General features: G+C 40.3%; 1 protein-coding gene across 1 annotated transcript; it reads left to right on the top strand.

The window, feature by feature from the left end:
* Positions 1 to 18,399: 18,399 nt before the first annotated feature.
* Positions 18,400 to 19,333, top strand: LOC147631487 (uncharacterized). The gene has a single exon (XM_086809109.1). It carries the CDS (start codon positions 18,542 to 18,544, stop codon positions 19,178 to 19,180), a length of 639 nt encoding a protein of 212 aa, XP_086665235.1. The 5' UTR covers positions 18,400 to 18,541; the 3' UTR covers positions 19,181 to 19,333.
* Positions 19,334 to 21,305: the final 1,972 nt, after the last annotated feature.

Here is a 21,305-nt window from a genome sequence, read left to right as displayed (position 1 = left end):
AAAGATTTGTGAGACAATCTGGGTATGCATAGTGAATTGATTCTTCTCTTTGTATGGGTGTCTTCAAATAAGCACTACTTGTGTCCCAATGGTAGCCAAGAACATTGCTAAGCTGGCTATGGAAGCTCCCTTGTCCTAGAGCATGCACAAAAGACCCCTCTCCACCTTCTTCATAGCATAGCTTCTCCCCTCCCTCCTTGCTTGAAATTGTACTTTCCTGCCTTCTCTCCATAATAGAAGAAGGTTCATTGCTCAATACATGCAAGCAACGAGCGTTCCAGATGCACCAAACGGTGATGCTGGCAATGGTGGAAAACATCTGGCAAAGAAGAGCTGATTCAAACATATACTCAAGATAGCATAAGGGAGCCTCCTATGAGCATGGATTGTGGGTTGGACCTGAGTTGCGAGCTGTGCGTTTGATCTAGCTCTACCACATGGTAGAGCTAGACCTCAAATGCAATTCTAGCTCCACCACATGGTAGAGCTAGACCTCAAAGCATTCTAGCTCTACGATGTGGTCTAGGTTAGATACAGATCTACCACGTGGTAGAGCTAGATCAAATGCAATTCTAGCTTCTTGGTTCTTGTCATGTGAAGCAGATCTCTTCTTCGAGTAATTGATTTTGTTGATCTGCATGGTACACAACTAGATCAATGCATTCTAGCTCCACCACATGGTAGAGCTAGATTGAATGCAATTGTAGCTCCTTGGTTCTAGTCATGTGAAGTAGGTCTCTTCTTGGAGTAATTGGTTTTGTTAATCTGCATAGTACATAGCTAGATCCGGGTTGCTTGCCACACATTTGTCCATACATGATTCGAATTTCATGCCTCTTCGGCGCCGTTTGGGCCACGGTTAGAAATTTCCGCCAATTTGGCACGCTCGTGCATCTTTTTGGAGAACTCGGATTCGAACAGTTAGAAGTTGAGGATCCGGGACCCCATCAGAGAACGGACCACATGGACTTGTGCTAGTAGGGAAGTTGCTCTATGTCCACATCACTCCGTGCATGGATTTGGGCAACGCAATCACTTCTCCTAGCGTGTCAAAGCTGGGTCTCGACGGCTAAGATAGTGCAAAATCGCCATAACAGAGTTTCGGATCCGAAATGAGTCCGAATCGCATCTGAACACAACAAGAAAGATCCAGGTTGCTTGCCACACATTTATCCATGCACGATTCGAATTTCATGCCTCTTCGGCGCCGTTTGGGCCACGGTTGGAAATTTCCGCCATTTGGCATGCTCGTTCATCTTTTTCAAGAACCCGGATTTGGACAGTTTTAAAAGTTGAGGATCCGGGACCCCATCAGAGAACGGACCACACAGACTTTTGCAAGGGAAGTTGCTCTATGTCCACATCACTCCGTGCATGGATTTGGGCATCACAATCAATTCTCCCAGTGCATCAAAGTTGGGTCCCGACGATGAAGACAGTGCAAAATCGCCATAACAGAGTTTCGGATCCGAAATGAGTCCGAATCGGATCTGAACACAACAAGAAAGATCCGGGTTGCTTGCCACACAATTTTCCATGCATGATTTGAATTTCATGCCTCTTCGGCACCGTTTGGGCCATTGTTGGAAATTTCTGCCATTTGCCACGCTCGTGCATCTTTTTCGAGAGCCCGGATTCGGACAGTTAGAAGTTGAGGATCCGGGACCCCATCACAGAATGGACCACACGGACTTGTGCTAGGGAAGTTACGAAGATAGTGCAAAATCGCCATAACAGAGTTTTGGATCCGAAATGAGTCCGAATCGCATCTGAACACAACAAGAAAGATTCGGGTTGCTTGCCAGACATTTGTCCATGCATGATTTGAATTTCATGCCTCTTCGGTGCCGTTTGGGCCACGGTTGGAAATTTTCGCCATTTGCCACGCTCGTGCATCTTTTTTCGAGAACTCGAATTCAGACAGTTGAGGATCCGGGACCCCATCAGAGAACGGACCACACGGACTTGTGCTAGGGAAGTTGCTCTATGTCCATATCACTCCGTGCATGGATTTGGGCATCGCAACAATTAGTTCTCCCAGCGCATCAAAGTTGGGTCCCGGCTCCACCACATGGTAGAGCTAGATCGAATGCAATTGTAGCTCCTTGGTTCTCGTCATGTGAAGTAGGTCTCTTCTTAGAGTAATTGGTTTTGTTGATCTGCATGGTACACAGCTAGATCCGGGTTGCTTGCCACACATTTGTTTATGCATGATTCGAATTTCATGCCTCTTCGGTGCCGTTTGGGCCACGGTTGGAAATTTCCGCGATTTGGCATGCTCGTGCATCTTTTTCGAGAACCTGGATTCGAACAGTTAGAAGTTGAGGATCGGGGACCCCATCAGAGAACGGACCACACAGACTTGTGCTAGGGAAGTTGCTCTATGTCCACATCACTCTGTGCATGGATTTGGGCATCACAATCAATTCTTGCAGCGTGTCAAAGTTGGGTCCCGTGCAAAATCGCCATAACAGAGTTTCGGATCCAAAATGAGTCCGAATCGCATCTAAACACAACAAGAAAGATCCCGGTTGCTTGCCACACATTTGTCCGTGCATGATTCAAATTTCATGCCTCTTCTGCACCGTTTGGGCTACGGTTGGAAATTTCTACCATTTGGCACACTCGTGCATCTTTTTCGAGAACCCGGATTCGGACAGTTAGAAGTTGAGGATCCGGGACCCCATGAGAGAACGGACCACACGGACTTGTGCTAGGGAAGTTTCTCTATGTCCACATCACTTCGTGCATGGATTTGGGCATCGTAATCACTTCTCCCAGTGCGTCAAAGTTGGGTCCCGGCGAAGATAGTGCAAAATCGCCATAACAGAGTTTTGGGTCCGAAATGAGTCCGAATCGCATCTAAACACAACAAGAAAGATCCGGGTTGCTAACCACACATTTTTCCATGCATGATTCGAATTTCATGCCTCTTCGACACGGTTTAGGCCACTGTTGGAAATTTTCGCCATTTGCCATGCTCGTGCATCTTTTTTGAGAACTTGGATTCAGTCAGTTAGAAGTTAAGGATCCGGGACCCCATCAGAGAACGGACCACACGGACTTGTGCTAGGGAAGTCGCTCTATGTCCACATCACTCTGTGCATGGATTTGGGCATCGCAATCACTTCTCCCAGCACGTCAAAATTGGGTCCCAGCACCATTCAACACACTTGTTTATCTCCTTGGTTCTCATCATGGTCTCTTCTTGGAGTAATTGGTTTTGTTGATTTGCATGGTACACAACTAGATCAGCATTCTAGCTCTACCACATGGTAGAGCTAGACCTCAAATGCAATTCTAGCTCCACCACATGTGGTAGAGTTAGACCTCAAAGCATTCTAGCTCTACGATGTGGTCTAGGTTGGATACAGCTCTACCACCTGGTAGAGCTAGATCAAATGCAATTCTAGCTTCTTGGTTCTTGTCATGTGAAGTAGGTCTCTTCTTAGAGTAATTGGTTTTGTTGATCTGCATGGTACACAGCTAGATCCAGGTTGCTTACCATACATTTGTCCATGCATGATTCGAATTTCATGCCTCTTCGGTGCCGTTTGGGCCATTGTTGGAAATTTTCGCCATTTGCCACGCTCGTGCATCTTTTTCGAGAACCCAGATTTGGACAGTTAGAAGTTGAGGATCCGGGACCCCATCAAAGAACGGACCACACGAACTTGTGCTAGGGAAGTTGCTTTATGTCCACATCACTCCGTGCACCCAGCGCGTCAAAGTTGGGTCCCGGGCGAAGATAGTGCAAAATTGCCATAACAAAGTTTCGGATCCAAAATGAGTCCGAATCACATCTGAACACAAGTAGAAGTGCAAAACACTCTAGAACCACAATCGGAGACACAAACAATGCAATTGAGGTGGTCAGTTTGGAGAGGGTGGTCAACCAAACCTCCAAAATGGGAAGAACCAGATCAACGACCATGGTATCGCAACTCAAGGGCAAGCTAGTGCTAGCCTCCCAAGTGTCCCAGGAAAAGAAGCAGCGATGAGTACTGGAGCTACCAACCCCGCAAAGCCAGCTGACTGACCTCCAATAGGCCCAAGTGCCCTTGCACAGTCGGTGGTGGTCTCCAACCAAGGGGGTTCACCCACCAATGCCTGCCCATCAACATTCCCATGACCAGACGATATGCCAAGTACCTAGCCCAGTGCTTCAAGGGGGAGGATCCATTTGGCACACACCAAGTTCAGGCCTAGATACTCCGCCTACAAAAAAACATCAATCAAGTCCAACAGGAGAATGATAACTTGAGAGAGCAAGTGGCGGATGCATAGAGGGAGGCGACCGTTGCCAAGGAAGTAGAAAGTCAAGCCACTGCCCACTTCACAAGCTATCTGGACTCGGTCAAGAACAAGTCCTCAAAGACAAAACAAAATTTAGCTTTCTCAAAGTCTAGTTGAAGACACACACCGGCCCCTCCTCCAGTACCATCCAAATTGACACAGAAGTTCGAGATCTCTGACACCCTATATGATGACTTGAGTCATATGCAAGAGAACCTCATTGGATGAGCTATGCATGATCCTCACATGCCAGTGCAAGTAGCCTGTAATCCAACCAAGGGATGAAGTATACTCGGATGATGACAAGGATGCTCAATTTAGAGCACTGAGCCAAACACCCGCCCAACAATAGTCGGTTGTGCTGCAAGCCCCAACAGCTTTACCCAGGCCCTGCCCCACTGAAGGGATCGGCTCTGTCCACTTCCCATGACAACCTTTTGCTGAAGGTGGAGTAGCTAGAGCAAGAGCTTGCCAAGTACAAAGAGAATTATGAAAAATTGACCCCCTCTGTGGGTAAGAGTTCTCTCTAGGAACCGGAGGAGCCGATCGACATGTAGAATCTGCAACTGGTAATGGTGCTAGTCTCCAAGGTAGCCACATCAAGGAAAGAATCAGCCATGGTCCTACTGAAAGATCATGTGGTAGACCTCAAGAAAAACTATAACAAGCTACAAGACAAGATGGCATCCATGAAGATGGCCTACAAGGACCAACACAAGCAGGCCACAAATGACAGGGGAAAAATGCAAGCTCACTTAGATGAGCTAAAATCCAAGTAGGAGGGAAGAGGCCCATAGCTGGCAGAGAAGGAGCCCCAGAAGACACACGAGGATATCTAGTTGGCCATCACCCCAGCATTAAAGAATCCAAGAATGTGACCCTCCACACCAACTTGCATATGTCTGAACAGAGCTCACTCACAAAGCAGTAATCAAGAAACAAGGCAACCTCACACAAACAATCTGCCAGGGTTGTTACTACATGCAGATCCTAGTTGGTGCCATTGTTTTTACCTGACCTACCCAAACCTTGAGCCTCGTGGAGGATGGATACCTTTCTACACAACATTCCTTGCACCATTAGCTCCTCCCCAACCTCTCCTAGCTCTGGCTACCTGAACAATCCAAACCAACCTACTATGTTGGCAACGATGATGATGAGATGGGTGGAGATGAGAACTAGAGCCTCTAGACCTACGGGATCAGGAATGTGCCCAAGTAGTTTAGGGTTAAGAAGTCTGCTCAAAAGACAATTTGGGAACCACTGACATGCATAGCCAAACAAGCACTACTAGAGTTTGGGATCAAGAATGTGCCCAGGCTGAGGAGGATGCTAAGGAGCATCCAACAGGGGCCCCTATCTCTGGGTGATTTGTTCCACTCTATTGACATCAAGGAAGACTGATGGTTTGGGTCATCGGATTGGGAATCCGACCCACTAGGCATGTTAGGTGTTGGGGCCATAGAATTAGCGAGCTGGAACGCTAGAGTCATGGCCCAGTTGGGTGCATTATTTAATACCACAGTGGTGTCTCTTAGTCGGGTAATTATAACGGACTAGCCTAGTAAATAGGTCGTCATGGATGTAACTCAATCGTGCTCAGAGCACGATGGCATCTCTTGTATTTCGTAATAGCACATCAAGAAGTATTTTCGATGAGCTGGAATGCTAGAGTCATGGCCTAGTTGGGGACATTTAACACCACAATCATGGCTCAATTGGGTAATTGTGATGGACCGGCTGGTTAATAGGTGTAAGATTCCTCCCTCCAACTTTTGATGATGTAAAGATGTAAGAACCTCTCCTTCACTCTCTTGTAATCATCCCCCCTTTCAAAATGGAAAAAGATCTTGTTTGACCCTGTTTTGGTCTAGAGAGAGAAAATATTCTAGAGAGAGATAATACAGTTTTAAGATATTTTTGGATACAAAGTTACCCTTTTATTTTAAGATGAATTCTCGTGAAACAGAAGTTTAAAAAGAGTTTTCCAACGTGCATTAGAAATTAATTGAATATGTGCACTCTGGACACCTTAACCTAGGGGTACCTATTTTCAGAAAATTATGGATTAAGGTCCAAAGAGTGTTCTAATGAACCAATAGGATTAATCCAAGTGTTTGAATAAAAAAAATATAAGAAGAAAAGAAAATCCACCAAAAATGAGTAAATTTTCACATAAGATGAAAGAGTTGACTAGTACTGGTACTTAAGCAGTATAAAAATGTGAATTTTGACACCTCAGGAGAGAGAAAATCCCACTTCAAAAAGGCACCTAGAAATCACATCAAGGAGGTCATTTTTTATTCAAAAAATCATAAAGTGGCTAGATATTTCATCTCTCATCTCTCCTCTTCCAAACTAGATCAAAAAGTGGGAATAACTAGTCCAAAACTTGTCCAAATCGGATCAAACTAAAGCTAGAAGCCTCTGGATCCCACTTGGGCTTGATTGGTGGCCTCGCTCACCTATAAATAGAACCCCATTCCTTTGTATTTTAATCTTAGAGCATTTCCATGCTAGTGTAATTTTCATTTTAGTGTAAATTCTTCTTCCCTCTTCTTGCCTCTCCATTGTGAAGCTTTGGTGCTTCACTATACCTCTTCTCTTGAAGATTACCCTCTTCTCTTGGTGGACAAGCCTTTTCCTGAGAGCTACACATCTTTTTCCAAGGTAAAGAATCAAGCACAATAAGGGTAAGCCTAAACAATGATGTTTATTCTCTCTTTAGATGTTAATCTTCTTCCCAACCTCTCTACATGCTTGGGAAGCATTTTATCTCATGGTTTCCTCTAAAAACAATGCCCTTTTTTATTTATGTTGTTGTTTAGATGAATTAATGTTTATGTTTATGCTTAGGTTTATGCAAAAACTAATTTTTATATTAAAAGTGGAATTTTGAGCATTCTCATTTCATAGAAAATGCGGGGAATCTATGGCAAAATTTTATCATTAGAAAATGAAGGTTTATGCATAAATTAAATTTTATGCTAAAAGTGAAATTTTAAGCATTCTCATTTCATAGAAAATATGGGAAAACTATGGTAAAATTTTTATCATAGATAATGAATTTAAATTTATGCATAATAAATTTTATGCCAAAGGTGGAGTTTTGAGCATTATTCTTTTTAGAAATTACGAGAAGGTTATTTACAATTCTTCTATAATTTTCAAATGGGATTATGAGTATAATTCATTTAGATAAAAATGAATTAGTATGTGTGCATAAATATTTTATGCTAAAAGAGGGATTTTCATGATATTTTATTTTGGAAAAATAGAGAAAAGAATGTGAAATATTCACAGGGGTGCATCGAGAAAACATAGATAAATTTTTAATTAGAAAGAGGAATCACGAACATATTTAACTTTTGGAAGTATACGTCTAGATTCTCAAAAAATAGAATCTTAAGTACATTCTAAACGGGAAAAGGATATCCAAGAAAAAGACCAGAAGCATGCTTAGTTGGATGAATGTAAATACTTGTGACTAACTTATTCCTAGATTCCTTGGAAAAGGATTCTAAAATTGTTGAAAGGATTGAGGATCCAGAAGTGAACGAGAATTTAGACTTAATTGAATTGAGTCGAGAAAAAATTGCCTTTAACTAAGCCAAGTAATTGGCCACCGAGACGTAGAAAGTTTTGTCAGTATGGAAAGTAAAGTAACTATACTCTTAACCTGGTTGATTTTAGAACAAAAATTCTAATAAGTAGATCAAGAAAAAATGTGGAGTGATGTGGATTGATCTGAATTGATGTGGATTAATGTGGAGTGATGTGGATTGATGTGGAGTGATGTGGAGTGATGAGGATTGATGTGGAGTGATGTGGATTGATGTGTATTGATGTGGATTAATGTGGTCCAGGAGTAATGTTTATTGATGTGGATTGATGTGTGGATTGATGTGGAGTGATTAGGATTGATGTGAAGTGATGTGGAGTGATGTGTGGAATGATGTGGGATGAAGTGAATTAATGAGGAATGATGTAAAATGATGTGGAATATGGATGACTCACCCTGGTGGATCGTTAAGAGAGCATCCAAAGAGAAATAATGAGGAATGATGTGAAATGATGTAGCATATGGGATGACTCACCCTGGCGGATCATTAAGAGAGAATCCAAAGAGAAATGATGAGGAATGATATGGAAAGATGGGAATTTTGCTTGAAAACTGTATTTGCATATGTGAAACCTATTTTTTAAAGATTGTTTTACGTCAAGAATGCTAGGGAAGCATTTTGACTATCTTAAGGAATGAGGTCGTGGACCTAAGTGGAAAATGTTGCAACCGTTGTGACGGAGAGTCAAAGAAGGACGTCTCGCGTGGCAAGGTCGGCCGAGGTCTTGACCAGCCTCGGTTTAGTTAAAATGGTGAGCTTCCTATACGGTTAATGAGTGGCCAAGGAAGTGGCCTATGAGTGAAGCGCTAGGTCACCTGCTGTGCGAAGGAGCCTAGAGGGTGCTGACCATACGATGCTCGGGCTCTATGTCACCCAGGATACCCATGCATGCGTCGAGGAAGAAATGGAACATTGAGTTGGAGTTGTTTTCTGAACACGGGCATGGATCCGGTTGGTTGGCCTTGCTGGTCTTGAACGGATGAGTCCATGGCTCTTTTTGGTAAATGGATCTTGTTGGTTGATCTAGCTAATCTTCAACGGAGAGTCCATATGGATTTTATGAGATTATACTCCTATGGGTACTATGAGCTAGGAATTATTGAAAAGGCCCCTGGGTGAAGTACTAGATGAGCCTAGAGGGACTGACCAGGTGGTGAGCGTTGTGGTTGCCAATGATGCCATAGGTACGCTGAGGAAGGAATGAATGGAATTGGATTTCATGGTTGGAAATTGAAAAAGTTGGAACTTGGACCCTAGAATGGAATACTGAGGATTATGATGGAAACACTAGGTTTTATTGCAATTCTATTTGGAAATATTTGAATCTAAGAAAAGGAAATTTCATATTGGTGGGTGTGTAAGTGGTGTGTCTATTTAATTTTTTCTTGAGTGCCTGGGAACTCTTTTCCCTGGTACCCGGGACAAAACATAACCAAATTTTTTACAGCGGTTGGGTGTGGTTGACTAACCCATGGGATTGTCACGAGATAACTCTTGTTCTATGGAAAATAATCAACGGCTGTGCCTCTTTTTGATGGGGAAAAAAGCGTTGGTATCTATGAACCAAGTGCAAGTTCCTCCTTTGACCCCCCACGGGTTCGGTTAGAATACAAAGGATAGTTAAGGCTCTTGACTACGTTAGAAGATTTTCCTGGGAGGAATTGCCTATGCTTTTTCTGGGCAAGGAAAGTTTTTTCTGGGTTTGGTTTTGGAAGAGCCACCAAACTAGTCCCTTGCCCAAACATTCGTGGGGGCGAGGCCTCAAGTGGGAAGCTCTACCCTGCGCGTGAGGTTACTACTTATGCTGCCAGCACTCTAGAATACTTTAATGTGCAATGAGGGCAGGGATCTCATAGCTAGTATCAGAGCAATTTGGTTGAAGTTGATAAACCAAGAAGCAAGAAATGTCAAAAATTTATGAGTTACCAGCAGTGAAAGATTGTAATTGTGTGTTGAAATTCGTACGAGTTTGATATTCAGAATGGAGATTCATAAATTGGGAATTGGGTTTTTAGATGGAAGTACTGCATTTGTGTGGAATTCCCAACTTGCTTGAGGCCTAGATATGATGACATTTACCTTATAGCACCAAGGACCATGTGAAAACCTGCATATATCGTGGGTATAACTGCAGCTCTATACTAACAATATATATGAGTGAATCTAAGACCTTGAAGTTATGAGCAAAAATGCTATCCTAGATGATGATTTCGAATGCTGGTTGATATGATTTTAGAATTTTAGTTGAAAATTGATGGATTGATTTGGATTTGGATTGAAGGATGATGATTTTTGAATTTTGGTTTGAAAGTAGATAAGTTGAATAAGTCATTGATGATGATGAATGGAGAGAATTCCATTGATGATGTTAGTAACTTGGAAGATGATCAAGACTTTTAGCAGATCACTATAAGATTAATGGATCGTGCTAACATATTGTTTGCAACTTGACCTTTGGCCTAGTAGAACCAATTGTGGAATGACAAATCGAGAACCTGTATAACTGAAATTCCCATGGAGAATGTTCAGATGTTAATTGAAAATTATTGGTTTGATGGACCATTATTGTGTTAAGGATATGAATGAACTATTTTCTGATAATGAGTTCTGTATGTTTCTTCTTATAGAAGGGATCTTTATCCCAAGATTCTGAGAGGGTTGACCAAATTTTAAGAAACCCCAAAATCAGTTGGATCTAAAGTTTAATTCCTTTTTGGATTCAAATTATAAATAAAGTGGTCTTTGCACAGGTTACAATGATAAAAGTAAGGTGGCTCTTGCTAGGCTGAAGACCATAGAGAGAGCTAGAGTAGCATGGAGGAAACACTGCAAGACAAACCGCTTGGATCAGAACACCCAGACATGGGATGATCTCAAGGCCTACCTCAGAACACAATTCCCTGGAACTCAACTTCAGAAGTTCCACCCGTGACCAGCAGAGCTCAGCGAGATGAATCAATGAAAGGAATTAGATGCTTTAACTTCCAAGGATACGGTCATCGTAGTATGGTATGCCCAACTCCTTTTGGATCAAGGTTTTCAGGACAAGAAAGTCAAGGAGGACCAAGATTCCAAATTCCATCTCCTTTCTTCCAGAGTAATCAAGGTCCCTTCCGTCAAAATCAGGGAAACCCCAAAGGTAGATTCCCTAACCAACCCTCATCTCTTCGATGATGCAAAGTAATGCAAGACCTCAATCTCAGAATTGGGGAAGTCAAAGAGAGAGGTTCTCAAACTAGCCATCTACTTCCAAAGCAATAACGCTAGAAGTAATAGAAGAAGAAAGAGATGCAAGAGATTATCCTCCAGCTTGCGAGATGAGGACATCTCGAATTTTTTAAGTGGGGTAGGATGTAAGATTCCTCCCTCCAACTTTTGATGATGTAAAGATGCAAGAACCTCTCCTTCAGTCTCTTGTAATCATCCCCCCTTTCAGAATGGAAAAAGATCTTGTTTGACCCTGTTTTGGTCTAGAGAGAGAAAATATTCTAGAGAGAGATAATACAGCTTTAAGATATTTTTGGATACAAAGTTACCCTTTTATTTTAAGATGAATTCCCATGAAACAGAAGTTTAAAAAGAGTTTTCCAACGTGCATTAGAAATTAATTGAATATGTGCACTCTGGACACCTTAACCTAGGGGTACCTATTTTCAAAAAATTATGGATTAAGGTCCAAAGAGTGTTCTAATGAGCCAATAGGATTAATCCAAGTGTTTGAATAAGAAAAATGCAAGAAGAAAAGAAAATCCACCAAAAATGAGTAAATTTTCACATAAGATGAAAGAGTTGACTAGTACTGGTACTTAAGCAGTATAAAAAATAAGAATTTTGACACCTCAGGAGAGAGAAAATCCCACTTCAAAAAGGCACCTAGAAATCACATCAAGGAGGTCATTTTTTATTCAAAAAATCATAAAGTGGCTAGATATTTCATCTCTCATCTCTCCTCTTGTTTATGTTTATGCTTAGGCTTATGCATAAACTAATTTTTATATTAAAAGTGGAATTTTGAGCATTCTCATTTCATAGAAAATGCGGGGAAGCTATGGCAAAATTTTTACCATTAGAAAATGAAGGTTTATGCATAACATAAATTAAATTTTATGCTAAAAGTGGAATTTTGAGCATTCTCATTTCATAGAAAATGCGAGAAAACTATGGTAAAATTTTTATCATTAGAAAATGAATTTAAACTTATGCATAATAAATTTTATGCCAAATTCTGAGCATTATTCATTTTAGAAATTACGAGAAGGTTATGTACAATTCTCCTCTAATTTTCAAATGGGATTATGAATATAATTCATTTAGATAAAAATGAATTAGTATGTGTGTATAAATATTTTATGCTAAAAGAGGGATTTTCATGATATTTTATTTTGGGAAAATAGAGAAAAGAATGTGAAAACATTCATAGGGGTGCAAAGATAAATTTTTAATTATTAGAAAGACAAATCACAAACATATTTAACTTTTGGAAGTATACGTCTAGATTCTCAAAAAATAGAATCTTAAGTACATTCTAAACGGTAAAAGGATTTTCGAGAAAAAGACCAGAAACACGCTTAGTTGGATGAATGTAAATAATTGTGACTGACTTATTCCTAGATTCCTTGGAAAAGGATTCAGTAATTCTTGAAAGGATCGAGGATCCAGAAGTGAACGAGAATTTAGACTTAAGTTGCCTTTAACTAAGCCAAGTAATTAGCTGAGACTTAGAAAGTTTTTTTAGTATGAAAATTAGAGTAACTATACTCTTAACCTAGTTGATTGTGGAACAATACTCTTAACCTGGTTGATTGTGGAACAAAAACTCTGATAACTAGATCAAGGAAAGTTGATAATCAAACCTGATTTGCTCAAAGCAAAAAGAGACCATCTTGTTTGTGGAAATCGGAATGATGTGAATTATTGTGGAATGATGTGTGGGATGATGTGGAGTGATGTGGATTGATGTGGATTAATGTAAGGTTTGATGTGGATTGATGTGGAGTGATGAGTAGTACTGTGGATTGATGTGAATTGATGTGGAGTGATGTGGAGTGATGTGGAGTAATTTGGATTGATGTGTGGATTGATGTGGAGTGATGTGGAGTGATGAGGATTGATGTGAATTGATATGGATTAATGTGTGTATTGATGTGGATTAATGTGGAGTGATGTGGATTGATGTGAAGTGATTAGGATTGATGTGAGTTGATGTGTAGTGATGTGGAGTGATGTGTGGAATGATGTGGGATGAAGTGAATTAATGAGGAATGATGTAAAATGAAGTGAATTAATGAGGAATGATGAAGTGAATTAATGAGGAATGATGTAAAATGATGTGGAATATGGATGACTCACCCTAGCAGATTGTTAAGAGAGCATCCAAAGAGAAATAATGAGGAATGATGTGGAATATGGGATGACACCCTCGTGGGGATCGTTAAGAGAGCATCCAAAGAGAAATGATGAGGAATGATATGGAAAGATGCGAACTTTTCTTGGAAACTGTATTTGCATCATGTGAAACTTATTTTTTAAAGATTGTTTTACGTGAAGGATGCTGGGGAAGCATTTTGACTATCTTATGGAATGAGATCGTGGACCTAAGTGGAAAATGTTGCAAACAGGACGTCTCGCGTAGCAAGGTCGGCCGAGGTCTTGACCAGCTTCAGTTTGGTTAAAATGGTGAGCTTCCAGTACGGTGGATGAGGGGCCAAGGAAGCGGCCTATGAGTGAAGTGCTAGGTCACCTAACGAAAGGAGCCTAAAGGGTGCTGACCATATGGTGCTCGGGCTCTGGGTTTCCCAAGATACCCATGTGTGCATCGAGGAAGAAATGGAACATTTTGTTGGAGTTGTTTTCTGAACACGGGCATGGATCTGGTTGGTTGGCCTTGCTAGTCTTCAATGGATGAGTCCATGGCTCTTTTTGGTAAATGGATCTTGTTGGTTGATCTAGCTGATCTTCAACGGAGAGTCCATATGGATTTTATGAGATTATACTCCTGTGGTTACTATGAGCTAGAAACTATTGAAAAGGCCCTTGAGTGAAGTACTAGGTGAGCCTAGAGGGACTGACCAGGTGGTGAGCATTGTGGTTGCCAATGATGCCATAGGTACGCTGATGAGGAAGGAATGAATGGAATTGGATTTCATGGTTGGAACTTGGACCCTGGAAATGGAATACTAAGAATTATGATGGAAACACTGTGGTTTTATTGCAATTCTATTTAGAAATAGTTGAATCTAAGAAAAGGTAATTTCATATTGGGTGTGTAAGTGGTGTGTCTATTTAATTTTTGCTTGAGAAGCCAGCTAGGGGGGGAGCATGGGAACTCTTTTCCCTGGTACTCGAGACAAAACGTAACCAAATTTTTATAATGGATCCCATCAATACAGTGGTTGGATAACTCATGGGATTGGATGGGGTTAGGCTGGATCAATGGATTCCTATAATAAAGTTCAATTCTGTTCAAAGTAACGTTAGTTGAAGTAAGTCAAGGGATAACTCTTGTTCTATGGAAAAGAATCAACGACTGTGCCTCTTTTTTGATGGGGAAAAAAGTGTTGGTCTCTATGAGCCAAGTGCAAGTTCCTCCTTTGATTCGGCCATGTGACGCGCGGGTTTGGTCGGAATACAAAGGATAGTTAAGTCTCTTGACTACGTAAGAAGATTTTCCTAGAGGAATCGCCTATGCTTTTTGGGCGAGGAAAGTTTTTTTCGGGTTTGGTTTTGGAAGAGCCAGCGGACTAGTCCCTTGCCCGGACATTCGTGGGCGAGGTCCCGAGTGGGAAGCTCTACCCTACGCGTGAGGTTGCTACTTCCACTCTGCCAGCACTCCAGAGTTTGATGTTTGCAGAGTGAGGGCAGAGATCTCACAATAGGCCATCATGGATGTAACTCAATCATGCTCAGAGTTTGATGTTTGCAGTGAGTTTAATGTTTGCAATGAGGGCAGAGATCTCACAATAGGCCATCATGGATGTAACTCAGTCATGCTCAGAGCATGATTCCATCTCTTCTATTTTATAACAGCACATCAAGAAGTATAAAAATGTAATGAAAATCTATACACTTAACTGGCTGTTAGCCAATTGTGTGTTCATCGAAATCTACCATTTTTGTATATCCATCTCTTAAGTCTTTTTGTTTTTCAATAGGGTAATATATACTGGTTGATCTATCTTGTGTAATCGTTTTTCTTTGCAATCTCGTGTAAGTTGATTACACCATTTTCCAAGTATCAAGTTGGTGTATTTTTGTGTGCATAAGTAGAGCAACTTAGTAGGTTATTGGGTAGTGGTCACCTGACAATAAAAATCTCCTAGGACTAGGAGGTAAGAGGCCACAATTCATGTGGTTTTTCCTCAATGACATCGTACACTCTTAGCACCTACATAGAAATATCTCACCCATACCAAATTTACCTTCTATTTGGCCCATTGAGGAGGGAACAAAATTGACTTAGGAAGAGGAAAATACATTGGTTTGTGCTGGATATAGGTTGGCCTCTATAGATGGTGTAGCTTGTGAAATGTCGCCACATCCCGAGATGGAAACATCAAACATCATGGGTGAAGGCCCAAGGTAAGGTATTGCTAGTGTTGCATCAAAGACTCCTACGAGTGAATTTAACAAGATGGGCATAAGACCATATTTGAGAATTTGGAAAAATCCTAAGACTGGATTTTTTAAAAAAAAATCTATTTTTTTATGTCTTAAGCAGACAAACTTCAAAGCTGTCGGATAATGTGCATTTAAAACCTAATCCTTAAGCTCTTTCCAATGATATGTCACATAAGGAGGTTTTGACAAAAGTTTAAAAAGATTCACCATGGTCCCCTTTTACAATCTTGCAAAATGGGAATTGGGATTTTTCCAAATTCTCTAACATGGTGTTGCATGGAATCAATTAAGAGAATTGGAGTTCACATGAAATGGCAAACAAGCATTTCAAGAGAAGCAGAAAAGAGAATAGATTCTACATTAATAATGGACCAAGCAGTACTGATTGAAAAGGTTGTTAATCAGTATGAGTATGAGATAGAAGAAAATGGACCAGATAGGAAGTCTTATGAAGTTCATATACAGTCTCAACCTTAGTGTACATGCGTAAAGTCTTGTGTGGCATGCCAACATATTTACTGCATATTCATGTGAGTTTTGGGGCTTCATTAGAATGAAAATATGTTTATACACTAGTCAAAGATACCCTATCATAATGTGAGGGAATATCTCTCCCATCCATAGACCTATCCTGATATGGCTCTTGGGTCATGACTCTATCGATGTCCACGGGTTATCCCTAATTTTGCCCTTGGTGGAAAAGAGAAGTTCTACTCTTATGACACATGCTTATGCTTGGAAATCTTATTGGCACTTAATGAATGCATAGTTTTTGGATAATGTAGAGCTGATATACGATACTTTTAGTTGAATACATTTTTGGATAACATAAGTCTTGTTATTGTGTTTTTGATTATGTAGATCTATCCACTTCCCATTGCCATGTTTTTCCAATACAAAAATAATATATTTTCTCCAAATGTACCATGGTATTAATAATTTTTTAGATAACATAAGCCTTGTTATTAAGTTTTAGATTATGTAAATCTATATATCCATTTGCCATTGCCATGTTTACTAAAATATTTGTAAGAAAAACATAAGGCCTTCCTCACTGGATGCTCTAAAAAGCTCGTTAAAAAAAATATCCGTTCGTGGATAGACCTTTGGGATACATTTGTACTAACTACCACAACAATGTGAGCATGTTGTATTTTCTCTAAATCTTATCTATTATTACTTTACATTTTGTAAGATGCACTTAGTGAGACGATGACACTTAGTGAAAGAATAACAGGTAATTTTTGAACCAAAACCCTTCAAATTCAAAATGGTAGCAAAATAATTTTTTAAAGATAGAGAATTGGAGGAGGAAACTAGTACCATAGAATCTCCAAGGAAAGAAGTAGATTATATTTTGTCAAATGAATTATTAGACCATGAAACTAAAGATTTATAATTTATTAGAGATCACACTCATAATCTTAATGAAGAAAATCACAATGACATCAAAAATCAGAATGTTGAACACCATGATGATGATAATAATAATGCTTCATCAACTTCCATCAAGTCCACTGATAGTATTGCTTCAGATCTTTCCATGGATGCCAATGAATTACCTTTTAATCACATGCTGGCCAATGTAAGGGATACAAATTGTTACCATCTTCACATAATAGTAGGTCAGTGGCCACCTAAGAAGATTTTTTATGCCCGACAAAGATAATTTTTTTAGGCCCTTGTGAAAGCTTTGTGAATATAACATGTGATCACAAGATTTTTTGTGTTATTAACATATGTTATTAACATGTTCACATGTTCTCGTTTACGTCAGTGAAATCCTTGATAACCATTCGAGCACTAAATCCTATCTTACATATAGCTATTCTACAACATTGAACAAGTGCAATCTGTCAAACAATAAGCATGTTTGGATAAGCATCCCTCCACGTCATTACTAGCAAGTGCACAGGCTAACTCAGGTAAAGTATACGTGCCCAATATCATGAAGCTTGATGCTTAAAATTTCGAAACTCCCTCTGAAATTCATCAGCATCTATCAATGCATCAATGTCCTAAAAATTTAGCTTCTTAAAAGAACCATAAAAAAAAAGTAAGTTGCTCTACTTCAGATGCACCGTATGTTTTCAAGGCCTTTTCTAGAATTGGATGCTCCATTGGGACAAGAATCTTCATGCAGATCTAGTTTCTAAGTTAGAAATGATAGAATTAGAAAAAGCAACTTGAAACTTTATAGCTTTGTTCAAATTTTCACCTAAAATATCTCGTTTAAGAAAATGCTCATATAACATATTTCCACATGAAGTAGTTCCCAAGCGATAGAGGTACCCTTTTTCGAGACCATAATCAATGAGAATATCAAAGCCATCAACAATTTGAGATAATGCATTCATGGAACAATCAACATACATAAAATTGCTGAATTGATTCTATCTCATTTCTAACAAGGCTTTCAATTGTCATCACATCAACAATTTTCTAATTTTCTTCTGGAACATCCAACTTAAAGTGGTTCGTCCTCTCAATATGTGTGCCATAAAATGGAAGCAATAAACACACTCAAAGGAAAGATATTTCATTACTATGTTCCAACTTAAAGTGGTTAGTCCTCTCAATATGTGTGCCATAAAATGGAAGCAATAAACACACACAAGGTAAAGATATTTCATTACTAGAAGGCGAAAGTTGTCAAATAAATATCTGGGAACATTTGGCTACAGATCTACCGCTAATGTCTAAAGGTCAGTGAGTGGAGGTTAGAACAGCGGTTAATGACAGGTACGTGAGTGGACGTTGCGGCACGCTGTTGAAAAATCTACGCATTTTTTGTTGTTGGCGATGGCGATATTGTAGCCTGGAGGCACAAATATAATTGCTTCCCGCTCGCCTGATCCTTCCGCGAGCTTTCCCCTCGATTGCCTGACCTGTCTTTCTTTTAGCACCACCCACCCACCCACACACTCTGCAAAAAGCAGTTCAAATACTCTTAGTATTGGCCCATCTTCTCGACCTCACATCCCACTGCAACTTGCACCTCCAATATGGGCAATCGGCTTTCTTGCAAGTACTCTACAATCGTAGAGTACTCCGTGGTTCATCGTAGCAGCGGATCATTCATCAGAATCGTGCACGCTCTCGACGGTCGCACCTGCGAGCTGCAGGAGCCGATGAAGGTGGGCGAGCTCATGCTTGAGTTCCCCAACCACTTTGTGGTGGAGTATGATCCGCATTTAGCTGGGACGCGCGTTGCTCCCTTGCCTGCGGACCATGACACACGTGCCTACCACGTCTACTTCCTCCTCCCCATGCGCAGGCTCAACACCCGCTTGTCCGCGGAGGAGCTAGACCACATCTCCACGCTGGCTTGCAAGTCAGGCTCCTCCTCCTCCTCCGCGACTGCTAGAGCTGCGAATCACAGCACCAAGGTGTCCCCTCTTTCCGCCCACCAGTATGAGCAGGCAGAGAAAGGGCACACGGCGCTTCGAAGCAAGACCAAAGGCTACTCTCTCCCAGTATTGAACGTGCTAGAGGCGGAGGAGGAGGAGGATACTCCACAGCAGCAACCGCATCGACAACTACACTACTGCACATTGAGGTCCAGGCCATGGACCCCCAAACTGGACACCATTGTGGAGAGCTCCCTTCTTACCGTCACCAACTACAGTAGTACTACACGTTGACGCCCAGGCCATGGACACCCAAACTGGACACCATTGTGGACCAACTTTGGAAGGAGTTACATTCTTGGCACAATTAGCTTGTTCTAGTGTGGGGCTCGTTCAGGCTTCAGCTTGTATACAAAGTGTGCAATGATAGCTTGGTTTTGGGCTTAATCTTTCTCGTAGTTTCGTGTACAGTGGGGGTTAAATGTCTTTTTGATTATCAATTAATTCTACAACATGCCGTTCCTAAGGCTGATGCTCACAAATTGTCGAAAAAGGGTTTTACACTTCACAACAAGGGTGACTCCCCTAATCTTGTGTTTCCTCAAGTTTGTCCAACATAGCGTGTAGCTCTAATAAAAGGCGAGTAGCAAATTAACTTCCTGCGTTTAAGATCTTTCAATACTAAGATTAGTAAGGGTTCCATGGAGTGTATGTGATTGATAATTATCAGGGCACACTTAGTTATGAAAGAAAGATTTGAAAGGGCACACTCAGTTTGTGACTTTGAATTTTAACTAAAGTTTCTCACTTAAATGTTGGATTTGAAAGGGCACACTTAGTTTCTCACTTCAATTTTAACTAAAGTTTCCCACTTCAATGTTGGATTTGAAAAGGCACACTCAGTGAATTCTCAAATGTCAAGCTAGTCTTTCTTTATCTAGGATATATTTTTGTGTCTCCTTAACGGAAAGGGTGAACAGTCTTGTAAATTTTTTGAAAATTGAGGACTCCCCCAATCTTGTATTTCCAAAGTTATGTAATTTCGCTCAACACAAACAACAACACACATAATTATAATGATTTAGTTTCATACTAAAGGGCCTTAGAGGGTGCATTCACAAAAATGAACACAAGCTAGGTGAACATGAATAGAGTACATACTAAAGGTCCTTGCTCAGGGAGGTCACTATATAAAAATCGTATACATCGCGTGCATTCAAGACCCTTTTTCTTTATAAACTTATTTTTTTTCCCAAAATCCTTTAAATAATATCTTTAAATCAATATATTTCTATAAAATTATCTTAAAAAATATAAAATTTCTTTCTATGAACTCTCATGTTATTTCATATATTCTTAATGTAAGATTCCTCCCCAGCTTCTAAAGATGTGTAAGTTCTCCTTTCAGTCCCCAGTGATCATCCCCTTTTCACAGAATGCAAAAAGGCATTGTTTTCCCTTGTTTTTGGCCTAGAGAGAGAAGATGTTCTAGAGAGAGATAATAAAAATTTAAAAATATTTTTGGATAGGTATTTTCTTCTAGCCAATAGGAAGTGATCCCCTGAAACAGAATTTTATAAGTTGCATTAGTTTTGGATGGCGGGTGAACCAAGTAGGTCGCTAGTTCAAAGTTCAAAGCCTTATTAAAATAATTTAAATTTAAAAATGCGATATTCTTATTCCAACAAATGATAAAATGGGATTTAAAATAAAAAAATTAAAAAAATGGATAAACTCAAAAAAACAGTAAAGAAAGACTCACATGAGGTGGCGATTTCATAATCATGAGTTTCTGATATGTAAAGGAGACTTTTTGGAGACCTTTTGACACCTCAATGGAGTGGGAAGAGAGCTTCTCTTAGGGGCCTAGACGTCCCATCAAACCCCCATTTTGTTATTCAAAAATACTCCAAAAGCATGGGATATTTCATCTCTCATCTCTCCTCTTCCAAACTTAAACCAAAAAGTGGACATAACTACTTCAAATCTTGTCCAAATTTGATCAAACTGAGCCTAGAAGGATCTAGACTCCAGTATGCTTGGTTAGTGGCCTCCCTCACCTATAAATAGAGAGCCCTCCTTGTGAGATTTCAGTGTTAAAAATTTTCTAGGCTTATTTTCATTTCCTCTTTGCTCTCCCTCTTGTGGAAGCTTTGGAGCTCACCCTAACCCTAATTTTGGTTCCAAACCTCTTCATCCCAAGCTTCCCTCACTCTTGGAGCTCTTCCATTGAAGCTTGAAGACTCCCTCACTCTTGGAGGTAAGCCTAAACAATGTTATCTACTCCCTCTTCTCCTCTTTTCATGTTTGGAAACATGGTAAGCCATGGTTCTCCATTCTTTTTCATGGTTATTTAAAATAGATGTTTACTCTCTTCTTTAGATGTTAACGTTCTTCCCAACCTCTCTACATGCTTGGG

The sequence above is a fragment of the Cibotium barometz genome, chromosome 15 (assembly GCF_041138505.1).
Source record: "Cibotium barometz isolate CiBa-2024 chromosome 15, ASM4113850v1, whole genome shotgun sequence".
Lineage (NCBI taxonomy): Eukaryota > Viridiplantae > Streptophyta > Polypodiopsida > Cyatheales > Cibotiaceae > Cibotium > Cibotium barometz.
This window is presented reverse-complemented; position numbering and strand designations above follow the sequence as displayed.